At 33.1% G+C, this 13,766-nt stretch overlaps 1 protein-coding gene and 1 non-coding gene across 9 annotated transcripts in view; both read left to right on the forward strand.

Annotated features, from left to right (window-relative positions):
* LOC114341830 (bromodomain-containing protein 3) overlaps nt 1-13,766 on the forward strand; it is a 152,588-nt gene that overhangs the window by 66,858 nt on the left and 71,964 nt on the right. For 6 of the 8 annotated variants that reach the window (XM_050652246.1, XM_050652247.1, XM_028292734.2 and 3 more), the window contains 4 exons: nt 2,380-2,634; nt 3,939-4,186; nt 8,575-8,746; nt 10,620-11,034. In XM_050652246.1, coding sequence (XP_050508203.1) covers nt 2,380-2,634; nt 3,939-4,186; nt 8,575-8,746; nt 10,620-11,034 — 1,090 coding nt within the window. The remainder of the gene's footprint in view (nt 1-2,379; nt 2,635-3,938; nt 4,187-8,574; nt 8,747-10,619; nt 11,035-13,766) is intronic. The other 2 variants (XM_028292863.2, XM_028292918.2) reach the window with 2 other exon arrangements.
* LOC114344799 (small nucleolar RNA SNORD36) lies at nt 3,791-3,866 on the forward strand. Its single transcript, XR_003654765.1, has one exon. It is a non-coding gene; the product is annotated as a small nucleolar RNA SNORD36 (small nucleolar RNA).

A 13,766-nucleotide genomic window follows, 5' to 3' on the forward strand; every position in this document is an offset into this window, starting at 1 on the left:
TCAGTAATATTTTTAGTTATCAAATGCCACGTGGCGAGCGAAAATAATGTACAAATGAGGCAGGACAGTCATTATTGATCTGGTAATTTTTAGAAATTCGCGACGGTATAATATAGCCTCAAACAGTTACCAAACGTTTAAATGAAGCCTATTTTAGTCCAGAGAAATAAGGATTTTCTCAGGACACTCAAAGGTCCAGGTAGCTGACTAATTTTTTAGTTATTGTCGACCTATAGGAAGAAAACCTACCTGTTTCCTGCCTAGGGTTCGCGTCCGTTTTTTAATTATTAACAATTTAGTGCAAAAATCTCGACTTTTTCGATTTTTTGCACCCCATGAAAAAGCTAAATAGTTGACATAAGATTACAAAATTTGATTTTTTAAAACATTGAAAAAACTTCAAAATACCGATTTTTGAATGTTAAAAGCCAATTTATTGCTTCGCAAATTGCAAAATAAATGAAAATTGATATTTGTCAGTAACTTTTACTAAATTTAACTTAGAATTTTAGGGTTTCACCCAAAGTTGGGTATTTTGGTACTTAACAAACCCTCAAAATTTGAGACCGATCCATTAATTAGTTTAAAAGTTATTCTATTTGTTTATCTCGGAGACCTTTATTTTGCAATAACATAAGACAGAAAATAATGCACATAGGGCAATTTTGAGTATGACAAATGAAAGTAGAAGACTGATAGTATCAAAATGTATTAAAAACAGATAAAAAATTATCTAATATAGTCAAAAATCCTAATGCCAAATTTGTGAAATTTTGTAGTTTATAAACATTTAGAATAACTTGAAAAATATTGTCCGTAGGAACAATCTTTTTATATTCGAAAAGCTAGTATTTTATCACGAATTTTCAAATAAAAAAATTTAGCCTGGTTTCATTTGTGACAAAGTTAGCCATGTGTTTTTTTTTAATTCACAGCTAATTTGTTTATAATAATAATTAAGGAATTTCATTGATGCCATTTTAAAGAATGGGATTTGTATTTTTCGTCAAAAAAATTGCACAAACATTGTATCTTCACAGCAACCTCTACGATGTTTCAAAAATGTAGTTCAAACGGTTACTAAGGGGAACCTACAGATCCACCGAGTGAAAATACCGAAAAAGCAATTTCAAACTAATACAGTTTTCTGTATCTCCGGATCAACTCAATGGATTTTGATCTTTCTTTTTATAATTTGTATGTAATTTCTACGTACATTACAAATATGCAATTTGTTTATAAATTTATTAATCAGTCTAATTTGTTTAAACAATTCTTTAAAAAATATTTTTTACAAAAGTCTATTTTTTTAATCATAGTATCATTAATGATCATAGAAAAAGTTAAAGTACACTTTAATAAATAAATTATTTTTATTAGATAATTATTTATTAAGATAATTTATTTATTAAAGTATACCTTAACTTTTTCGATGATTAATAATGATATTATGATTAAAAAAAATATTTTTTCAAAAATTGTTTAAACAAATTAGACTGTTTATTAATTAATAAATGTCAAATTGCAAATAGACAAATTGCATATTTGTAATAATGTACAGAAAAAATACATACAAATTAAAAAAAGACAAATCAAATTATATTCAGTAGATCCCGAGATATAGAAAATTATAGTATGTAGTTTAAAGTTATTCTAAATGTTCATAAACCAAAAATTTCAAAAATTTGGCATTGGGATTTTTTACTATATTAGATAATTTTTTATCTCTTTTTAGTACATTTTGATAGTATCAGTTTTCTACTTTCATTTGACATGCGCAGAATTGCCCTATCTTCATTATTTTCTGTCTTATGTCATTGCAAAATAAAGGTCTCTGGGATAAACGAAGAGAATAACTTTTAAACTAATTAATGGATCAGTCTGAAATTTTGATGGTTTGTTAAGAACCTCAATACCCAACTTTGGGTGAATCACTAATGTTCTAATAGTTTTAGTAAGTTATTAACAAATAACGATTTTCACTTATTTTGCAGTTTGTGTAGCAACAAATTAACTTTTTAACTTTCAAAAATCGGCATTTTGAAGGTTTTTCAATGTTCAAAAAATTTAATTTTGTAGTTGTATGTGAACTATTTAGTTTTTGAATGAGGTGCAAAAAATCGAAAAAATCGCGATTTTTGCACTAAATTGTTAATAATTAAAAAACAGACGCGAATTCTAGACAGGAAACAGGTAAGTTTTCTTCCTATAGGTCTACAATAACTAAAAAAGTAGTCATCTACCTGGATCTTTGAGTGTCCCGAATATGGTCTATTTCTAGCTAATTTCCCTGGAGTATTTAGAGAGCGGGAGGTACATAAATGAAGATTTGAACTAGGAAAACGTACATGAATTTAACACTTAGTGTTTTTGTTTCAGGTAAAAAAGGGCGTGAAAAGAAAGGCCGATACTACGACGCCTGCTACAGCCTACGATTATCCGCCAACTTTGGAGTCGAAGTCTGCAAAGATATCGACGCGCCGAGAGTCCGGTAGGCAAATCAAAAAGCCCACCAGGCCAGAACTGGACGGTCATCCGCCACAACCCCCTCCACTTAAACCAAAAGAAAAACTACCAGAATCACTGAAAGCCTGCAATGAAATCCTCCTAGAATTGTTCTCTAAGAAACATTCTGTAAGTATCGTTTATCAGTAATCATTTTTTCATTTACTCCGTTAATTACACATTTGTTAACCATTTATGCCAACCAGGTGTATTAACATCCCTGCCAGTGTCATTGCTTCTCCAGGAGTAGCAACATTGATGTTCTACCACATCCTTGCATTCTTTTGTATATTCCTCTTTCTTAATCTTCACGTGCCATATCAGAATTATCAGACGTTGGTGATCACCCTTACGAAGGTTTCTTGATCTGCAACATGGAATACTGTCCTGCATTTGATATCTGAGTCCATTCGCGAATGTTTTTGAGCCAATATGTACCTAACTGTTTTCTTTGTACTTTTCTAGTGATTTCGCCTCACTATATTTATTATGTCCCAGATAAAACATTTTTAGTGTTGTAACAGTTTTTAACAGTTCTCTATCTTTGTTGATCCTCCTTATTACTTCCTTATTAGTTTTTCTTACTGTCCAATGTATCTTCAGCATCCGTCTATGAATCTACATTTCTAAGGCTTCAATTTTGATCATAGTTGATGCTTTTGGCGTCCATAATTCTGCAAGATACAAAAGTACAGACTAAACATAGTCTTAACCATTCTTTATCTTAGGTGTCCTCGGTGTTTTCTTAGTTCTAAACTGAGATGATTATTGCAAAGAAATGACTTCATTTTCATAAAAGTAGTGTTAGTCATTGCTATTTTGTATTTTATTTTTGTGTGTTGTGTCTGGATCTAGTTCGTCCTTTATGACAGTTCCCAAATATGAGACTATAACTTGTTCAACTGGGACTCCATTTAATTGAAGCTGTTCATCTGGATTTTAATTACGACTAAAGACTAAAAATTTGGTTTTGTTTGAATTTATTTTAATGCCCATTTCCTCTCCCACTTCGTGTCTAATTATATTGAGTAATTCCCTGTTGATTTTTATTCCATATGGCTGTCTCCTTTTTAAGTGCCTTTTTCTAATAACTGGTCCGAGTAAACATTGAACAACGTTTGGGAAAAATGCAACCTTATCTGAGCCCTCGTTGCATGGAGATTTCGTCAGTGTCTCAATATTGGCACCAATATATATAATCTTTCTTATTCAATATGTACGATCTGTACGATAATTTTGGCGCCATTTACTGACTTTAAATCTATACATTAATATTTTAACTTTTAAATTATGATGAACAATTTTTATACCTGAAAATAGCTGAAGTTAACTTAATACGAGCTTTTTAACACTGACATACCCATAAAACCCCATCTCAATTGCCTCTTCATTAGACAAAAAAAAATGTACACGAATGTTCTTTTTGATTTCAGAGTTACGCCTGGCCTTTTTATCAACCCGTAGACGCAGAATTACTCGGTCTGCACGACTACCACGACATCATAAAGAAACCGATGGATTTTAGTACTGTAAAAAATAAAATGGAAAACCGAGAGTATCGCACTCCTCAAGACTTTGCCGCCGACGTTAGACTGATTTTTAGTAATTGTTACAAGTACAACCCTTCTGACCACGATGTGGTTGCTATGGCGAGGAAGTTGCAGGATGTGTTTGAAGTGAAGTAAGTACGATTTTAGATTAGGGGGGTATATGTTTTGAAAATTTTGAAATTTGCAATTTTTTTGTGTTAAATGAAGGTACGTAATTTCAAGAATAGCCTCTAAAAATTTCAGATTGATCAGAGCAAAATTACCGGTAATACAACATGTTGAATATCCCTACCTCCGGCTCACTTTGCAGCAGCTTTGCGTTAGCGCGCTTGAGCGAAAACGTTTATCAGCTGTTCCCCTTCTCTTTTGTTTTCTCCGCGATTCAAAAACATATTTAGGTGTGCATCACTTTAGAATCATTGATTTTACGTGATTATGGAAAAACTCATCAAAAGAAGTTATCAAAACTTTAAACGCGTTTTGATCGGAACAGCTTTTTTCAAAGGCGGTGGACATTGTAACTCAAAAACTACTCGACCGACACACCTGAAATTTTGCATAGATTTCGTGAGGTATCGCTGTCCAGATATTTTTTGTTTTATGCTTATTTTTTGTTTAGCAATAATAAATAATATACACTCACCGGGACAAAATTCCGCCACTTAAAATTGTTGATTAAATTTGACAATCTATAACTTTCTTATTTATACTCCGATTTTCAAGATTTTTGCATCAGTTTATAGGTACATGTATTGTAGTATGATTGTATGATAGAATTGATTCAAAAAATGAGATAACCCAGACATCCAAAGTGAAAGTTATCCTCCAAGTTATTGTTCTATATGGTCCATATAATGTTCAGAAAAAAGTCACACCTTTTTGAGCGTCGGGTTTGGGGGGAGAGGGGGGAGAAGTCGGTAAATTCGTAGTTTTTTTAAGTTTTCCGTCAATATTTCTATGAGGTTTAGGCATGAACAACCTTCTATATAAAAATATTCTACATTAAATTTGAAATAAAAAAAGGCCCTATACATACATAATCCTTCTAAAATGAACGGAGATATATATATATAACAGCCCTACAGGCCTTAGAGGCCCTTGGCTTCGATAGTCTTGACTAATTTCTTCCACTTTTTGCGGTCCTGTACTTGTCCTCTCCAGTCTCTTGTACCCATTTCTTCTAGGTCAGTCCGGACGGCATCAAACCACTTCCTTCGTGGTCTCCCTCTTCTTTTCTTCCCTTGTTCTCCTGCTGATAAAACTCTTAGGACGTTTCTTTCTTGTGGCATTCGTAAAATGAACGGAGATAGTATAGTATAATTGGTCAAAAAAAAGGCCTAACCCAGACATCCAAAGTAAAAGTTTTCCTCCAACACTATATGGTCCACATATTGTTCAGTAAAAGTTACACCATTTTGAGCGTCCGGTTTGGGGGGGGGGGGGAGATGTGGTAGAAGTCAGTAAATTAGTAGTTTCTTTACGTTTTTCGCCAATATTTCTAAAACTATGTTTAAGCGTAAACAATGTTCTGTACAAAAACGTTCTACATAAAATTTAAAGCAAAAAAGATTCTATACATAATTGTTATAAAATCAACGGTTCCAGAGTTACTGGGGGTGAAAAGTGGAGGTTTTCAATACTTTTTATATTTTTTGGGCAATTGATGATGATTTTGGGTGGTGAGGTTGACGTTTCTTAAGGGCTTATCACTAACATACCATCGGCCACTGAAATAGCAAATCCTGTTAAAGAAAAATTGTTTCAATCAGTAAAAATATTATAGATTGCCCAAAAAATATACAAAGTATCGAAAACCTCCACTTGTCACCCTCCGTAACTCTGGAATCGTTGATTTTATGATAATTATGTATATAACCTTTTGTGTTTTAAATTTGATGTAGAACATTTTTGTATAGAACATTGTTTACACTAAAGCATATTTTTAGAAATATTGACGAAAAACATAAAAAAAAAACTACTAATTTACTAATTTCTCCCCCATCTCCCCCCCCCCCAAACCCGACGCTCAAAACAAAATGGTGTAACTTTTTACTGAACAATATCTGGACCATATAGAACAATTTGGTGTTAGAGGAAAACTTTTACTTTTAATGTCTGGGTTAGGCCTTTTTTGGACCAATTATACTATACTACTTCTTAACTTTGGAACCGTTCATTTTAGAAGGATTATGCATAGGACCTTTTTTGTTTTAAATTTAATGTAGAACATTTTTGTATAGAAGGTTGTTCATGCTAAACCGCATAGTTTTAGAAATATTGACGAAAAACTTAAAAACTACGAATTTGCAGATTTCTCCCCCCCAAACCTGACGCTCAAAATAGTGTGACTTTTTTCTGAACATTATGTGGACCATATTCGCGGTGTGCAAGTACTTGGAAGGGGAAACGAGAAACGACCCTGCGCGAGTCGCGGAGAAATATTGCAACTATCTTAAATAATTCATATCGTCAATTGAAATTGTCAAATTGACGTATATTTCATACCTTCTGTCAATGAAGCAGAAAAATTATATATTGCTCCACAATATTGATATGATATGCAATTATTATATAAAGGTAAATTTAATTAATTTTATTTTGCTTGCAGTACTGCATTTTAATAACTAATTTTATTTACTACATACAATTGTTGACGTTTTCATAACATAACCTGAAGCTTATTTTTTCTTCTTATTATTTTTTTGGACTATGGCCTTGACAATTATCCAGTAACCAGGACTAATATAATTGGCCAATATAATTAAAAGTGCGAATTTTAGTATAGAGCGTAGAAATAGGGGTCGCTTTGCCGAACTTGCACGGTCCCAATAGAACAATTTGGTGTTGAAGGATAACTTTCACTTTGGATGTTTGGGTTTGCATCTAGTTATACCATACTATTGATGTTGTTCGTTATTATTCCGGTAACAAAACATTTTTGCTCAGATGGTATTATACGGGGGTGAATGGAAGTGGTGTATTTTCTCCTAACTTTAAAAAACTCTGTGGAAAAATTGGAAAGGTGTATATTTTTTATTAAAATTCAAAGGTTTTTGAATTATTCGAATATCTCTTTTCTTGTAAGAGCTGTAAATAAAAACACTGCTTTGAAGGTTTTTTTAATTAAAAATATCAAACGCATTAAAATTAACAAAACAAAATTAACAACAAAACAAAACAATTCAATAGCTGGTATGTCCATCTCTTGCAGCAACGACTGCTCGCAATATGTTTGGCATCGAATAAAGATGTGTTTATACTTGCCTGGGGAATAGCCTGATATTCCTCTACCAAGGCCATAACTGCACCAAATTTTATGGAGGCCTAGGATGACGGCGAATAGCTTTTTTAAGTCATCCCATAAATTCTCAATAGCATTGAGATCTGGGCTGCATGCTGGCCATTCTAATCTTATCAATCCAACCTCTGTTTTAAGAGTCCATCAGTGTTTTTATTTACAAAAAATGGTACAAACAGCTCTTATGTATGAGAAAAGAGATATTCGGATAATTCCAAAAACAAAAATTTTAGTGATGCTTCCGGGATAATACGACAGGACTATGAAACAAAATCAGCCCTCCAATTTTTTCACAGAATTTTTTAAAGTTAGGAGAAAAAACAACGCTTCCATTCACCCCTGTATAATGTCATACAAGCAAAATTTTTGTGTTACCGGAATAATACCAAACGATATCAATACATGTACCTACAAACTGGTGCAAGAATCTTGAAAATTGGAGCGCAAATAATGAAGTTTTAAATTGTCAAACTTGATCAAAAATTTTGGGTGGCGGAATTTTGTGCCGGTGAGTGTATGTTGAATTTCACCGTTTTCTATTCAAAAAATTTCGCTTTCTTGATAACTCAAAAATCGTTAAAAATAAAAAAAAAAACTTGACAGCATGACCTCGAGAAATTCATAAGCTGATAAAATTTACTTGAATTTTTTATTTTACATGATCCAATGAGGAGTTCTGATGTTCACAAATCCATTTTTTTAAGTGTTGTAAACATTTTTTGCCGCCACTGTTAGCTTATTTGTCAATATTTTGCCTTTAATTTTTTCTTGAGTATTCTTTGAATTTTCTTGAATATACTTCTTAATATATTTAATTTAAACATAAAATAATTCTACCATAGTTTCAAAAAAACTCACAAAAATATTCTTGAAATGTTGATTTCAAACCATACCCCCCCTTAACATACTGAGTGGTCGCCACAAAAATAAGACTGTTGATAAAAAAAAAACAAGACAATTGCTATGAAATATTTTGCAAAAGAGCAAAAATTGCTTTTTGCTCTCTTTAGATCTTTGCATTAAAATGTATCTGGCCCTTTGTTTCTTTCATCAGAATCGTAATTGTTCTGATATTATTTTTTTACATGATGACACCTTAATCTGATAACTTTGATGTACTTATATTAACTATTATGCCTTACTGATCACAAGCAATACCTATTCATCTTAATTCATTTAAAATAATTTCTCGAAATTCTCAACGGCACTTTTTTGTTCCAGATATGCAAAGATTCCCGATGAACCTGTCAATAGGGTAGGAGCCCCTGCCGTTAATAATATACCTGCCAAATCAGAAACGAGTACATCCGGTTCCAGTTCGGATTCTTCTAGCGACACGGAAGATTCGGAGGAAGAAAGGCGAAACAAACAACTGAAGCTGCTAGAAAAAGAGGTAAGGTTATCAATTATTATCGTATTTGATTGTGATTTTATTATCATCAATTGCTTTGTGCAAAACCAGTTGTGTAGAGTGTGATTTGGATTTTTAAATAAAATATTTTTATAGTGTAGTTCTAAAGGGTTGACACTAAGTCTATTCCAAAAAATTTCATAAGTGATCACTAAAATTCCAATACCCAAAGCAAACAGGTACTGTAGGTGGTACTCTTTATAGTCCAGAGAAATAAGGTTTTTGTCGGGACACTTGAGCAGCCAGGTTGCAAATGGATTTTTTTGGGTACTATATACCTAATACATTATAAATACAAAAATGCTCGTCACAGTTCGGACGAGAAACTTTGTTATTAACAAATAAGGATCAAAAATGGCAATTTTTTCGTTTAAATCGCTACATGTAAAAATAGGGTAATTAAATATCTTATTTATAATATTCTTCTTTTTGTAGATGCGCCAAGGTTTAAAATGGCACTTTTTGAATTTTGGTCCGATCTTTTTTTGTTTCCGAAAGTGCAAAATAAGAAGCAAAAGTTATAGCAAATTTTTTATTTTCGAAATTTTAGTTTTATTTTGCAATATCCGAAGCAACAAATAATCGGACCAAAATTCAAAAAACGATATTTTAAACCATCGCTCATCTACTAAAAGAAAAATATTATAAATAAGATATTTAATTACCCTATTTTTAACTGTAGTGATTTAAACTAAATTTCTACGTCCAAACTGTGACAAGCATTTTTGTATTTATAATGTATTAGGTATCTTCTTCTTCATGTACCATCTCCTCTAAGAAGGTTGGCAACCATCACGGCAATTCGCACTTTCGATACCGCTGCTCTAAAGAGATCAGCAGAAGTGCAATTAAACCAAGCTCTCAAATTGTTTAACCAGGAGATGCGTCTTCTTCCGCGACTCCTTCTACCCTGTATGCTTCCTTGCATTATTAATTGTAACAAGTTATAACGCTCGCCCCTCATAACATGTCCCAGATATTGTAGTTTTCTGACTTTAACTGTATTTAAAACCTCTTTATCTTTTCCCATTCTTCTCAACACCTCGATGTTCGTATTAGGTATATAGTACCCAAAAAACCCATTTGCAACCTGGCTGCTCAAGTGTCCCGAACATGGTATATTTTTGCCTTATTTCCCTGGTGTATTAGTTCATGTCTGCTGAAACTCCAGTACACCACCCTCAATAAATTCCTCGCAGTATTCAATATTTGTTATTGTTAGGAATTTTTATTTCCTAGATAAGCATTAAAGTTGACTTCTAGCGTGAATACTTTTGCCCCACAATAGTTTTTTTGATTCCATTCTAACAACACTACAATCTGTAACAGAGAACCTGAAACAGTCAACCATATCTTGCATGACTGAGAGGCATTGGATCAAGGCAGCAATAACTTTTTGGAGACATAAGATGAAGTGACTCAAAATATATATGGCACCCACCCACTAGACCTGTATAAGCTAGTACAGGGTTCCAGAATTCTGAAATGGGTTTCATAAAGGAAAGGAAGATGTACAATAAGCCAAGTGGCTGCAGTACGACCAGTTCATAACAGACGACTTCCAGGAAAAAAAATACGACAATAAAGCATGACATGAAAGCTGTCGAAGGCTCATACCTCAAATACATGTAATGCTGCGATAGCGCTCAGTTGTGAGATTACTTAGATTATTTCCATAACGTAAACAGCCGCAGCTAATGCAGGGGGCGGGGAGCGCCCAGTCGTGAATCACACTCCATCGCTCATGTTCACCTCTTGTTACATTCACTGGTTAGAAGTTTTTGTACATAGTGATTGATGTATAACATTGACTTACATGTTGGTATTATTTGTAAAATGATGGTATTTGTTTCAGTTGACGGCAATGCAAGAAAAAATGCGTAAATTGGTAGACGAGAGCTCGAAAAAGAAAAAAGAAAAGAAAAAGGACAAAGTGAAAAAGAAACCGACATCAGGTGGGTCTCTGGCGAACGCCTCACTATCAACTCTACCGAACAGCAGCAGCGCGGGCTTGGGTAAGCCGGGTGCCGGTGGTCACGGGGCTCTAAACAAGTCAAACAACAACAACTCAATAGCGGCGGACAGCGTTGACGACAGCATCGCCAGTGTTGTGTCGGGGGCCGATCTAAAGATGGCCGAGTCGCACCATCCGCAAACTGGAACAGGCGCTCACCATCCGCCGGCAGGCAAATCCCTGAACATGCATCACAACATGACGGCTAACGCTGGCGCCAACGCTTCCGCGCAGGCTAAAACACCTAAAAGTAAAGGTGAGATACTTATCCTTTATCTATTTGCAAATATCAGTATATTTGACATTGGGAATGTTGTAATTCAGCACTATCGACTTATAGTTAACTGGTACTTGGTTTTTTGATATTTTACAGTATATATTACGAACAGTAGTGTATCTATCTTTCATAAAATCACGCATACTCTATCGTGCATGTGCAGCAGTTATTTTATATTTGCTTTCTTGACGATTATTTAAAAGGTGGCTTGTTTCCAAACCAATTCGTTAAATGGATAACATTTACTATTTTATTTTGATGATAGTGTCAGTTCAGAATAAAGTAAACAAATTGAAAATATAGATGGATTCTGAAATGAATCATTAAAAAGGACAATTCAGTTCAAGTCTTGTAACTATCTGGATGATTTGAAGTTGAAGGTTTTGTACTACTGTTTGTTGATTATACTGTGACATATGTATATGCACTTGGTTGCTTTCACATTTAACGCTTAGTTGTTGCTATCAATGCATGCCTTATTATCCTTAAATGAAATTCTTTTCTTCTTAGAATATGTAGTACAAAAAATATAGTATTTACATAACTATTTGCATCGTGTACAGTATGGATGTATACATGAGCACGTAAAGGTTGGAATAAATTCATTTTCTCGAGAATGGACGATTCTGGAAAAAAATCCCGAAACAGGTCAATTTTTATTTTTAAATTGCGACTTTTTGGCATATGTATCATACTAGTGACGTCACCCATCTGGGATTGATGAAGCCATTGATGATTTTTTTAAATGGGATTAGGGGTCGTGTGATAGCTCATTTGAAAGGTAATTTAATTCTCTATTCACTAATATAAATATTAACATAATTATTTATACAAGATGTGCAAAAAAAATTAATTAAATTTATTGACATAAAAAGAAGAATGTGTGTAATTTATTTAACTCAAAATACATTTTACTGCTATCAGAAAACAGGAAATAATGATTATTTGACAAATACGTATATCTGGGATTGATGAAGTCATTGATGATTTTTTTAAATGGGATTAGGGGTCGTGTGATAGCTCATTTGAAAGGTAATTTAATTCTCTATTCACTAATATAAATATTAACATGATTATTTATACAAGATGTGCAAAAAAAAATTAATTAAATTTATTGACATAAAAAGAAGAATGTGTGTAATTTATTTAACTCAAAATACATTTTAGTGCTATCAGAAAACAGGAAATAATGATTATTTGACAAATACGTATTGTTTTTTGCTTAAATTCAATATTAAATCGTCCACCCATCTTCCTCTTGACAGTTTGAACATTTAATTTAAGTGAAAAGCAATGATTATTTTTTAAATAAACATTTTTTTCTGTTTTCTGAGAGCAGTAAAATGTATTTTGGACTAAATAAATTACATGCATTCTTCTTTTTATGTCAATAAATTTAATTAAAAATTTTTTTTGGCGCCCTATATAAATAACTATGTAAATGTTTATATTATTGAATAGAGGAATAAATTACCTTTCAAATGAGCTATCACATGACCCCTATTTTCATTTGAAAATCATCGATGACGTCATCACGCCCAGATGGGTGACGTCACTAGTATGATATATATGCCAAACAGTCATTTAACAATAAAAATTGATCTGTTCCGGGATTTTTTTCCAAAATCGTTCATTCTCGAGAAAATGAATTTATTCCAACCTTTACGTGCTCACTTTATATATAGGTAGTAGCAGGTAATTGATGAAGATGAAAGAAACAAATAAAAGCACAATAAAAGTTTGTAATAATTTTCTAGTTTTTACTAAACATGAAATAAAAGATTTAGCATCTTATTAGATTCTCAAGAAGATTTCTTCTCTTCTTCAATGACATATCTGACATCACTGAATATCTAGTGTTTTTAATCCTTCATCTGTTATCAGTGAACTTGCAACCTAAATAGTGTGTGGTAAAGAATATACTTACTGTAGATGATTTGTTTTCCTGGAAGCCATCTGTTTTAAACCAGTTTTACTGCAGCCAGTTGGATTATTGTACATCTTAGATTCCTTCATTATACCCATCCCAGTGGGGTATATTTGGAGTCACTTCATTGTCTCTAAAAAGTGTTTGCCTCGTGCAAGATATGCTTGACTGTTTCAGGTTATCTGCTACAGAGTCTGCAGCTGCTAAAGTCTCCATGAAAAAGTCCCATATGTTTCTCCGGTTTTCTCGTAGTCTATAATATTCCATCTTGCTTCCCCTCTTATAATTATATGTAAAGGAGGGAGATCCGCTAGGACCTCCATAGCTGCTGTTTGTGTGCCCTTCATAGCCCCCCAGCTGTGGTTCCCTAGCGAGTCTTTGCAACTTGATTAGTTTAAGGATAGCACTTTTTTTGCTTTACCTCTAGCCACCACACCACTGATACGTATGTAAAAATATAAAATGTCTGGTTTTTTCCCAAAAATATAAAATCCACATTTTTTTGAGTGCATCTGGCTAATGGCTAGCATTTACATAATATATGTAGTTACTCTCTTGGTAATTTGTTCCATCTGCTCATTCTAAGTCGCGAGTAGTATTACCTCAAGTGGCTTTAGTTCATTCACTAGATTTAGAGGTGTACCACTTAGGTTTAGAGGATCCAGTCCCACTACATTCTTCATTTTGGTAAATGTTTAGGCTTATGTTGAGTCCTACATTTGAAGTCCATTATGCAACTATGCAGAGTCTGTTGTATTATATCTGTGACTATGCCATTAAATTT

Source organism: Diabrotica virgifera, chromosome 5 (genome assembly GCF_917563875.1).
Source record: "Diabrotica virgifera virgifera chromosome 5, PGI_DIABVI_V3a".
Taxonomy (NCBI): domain Eukaryota; kingdom Metazoa; phylum Arthropoda; class Insecta; order Coleoptera; family Chrysomelidae; genus Diabrotica; species Diabrotica virgifera.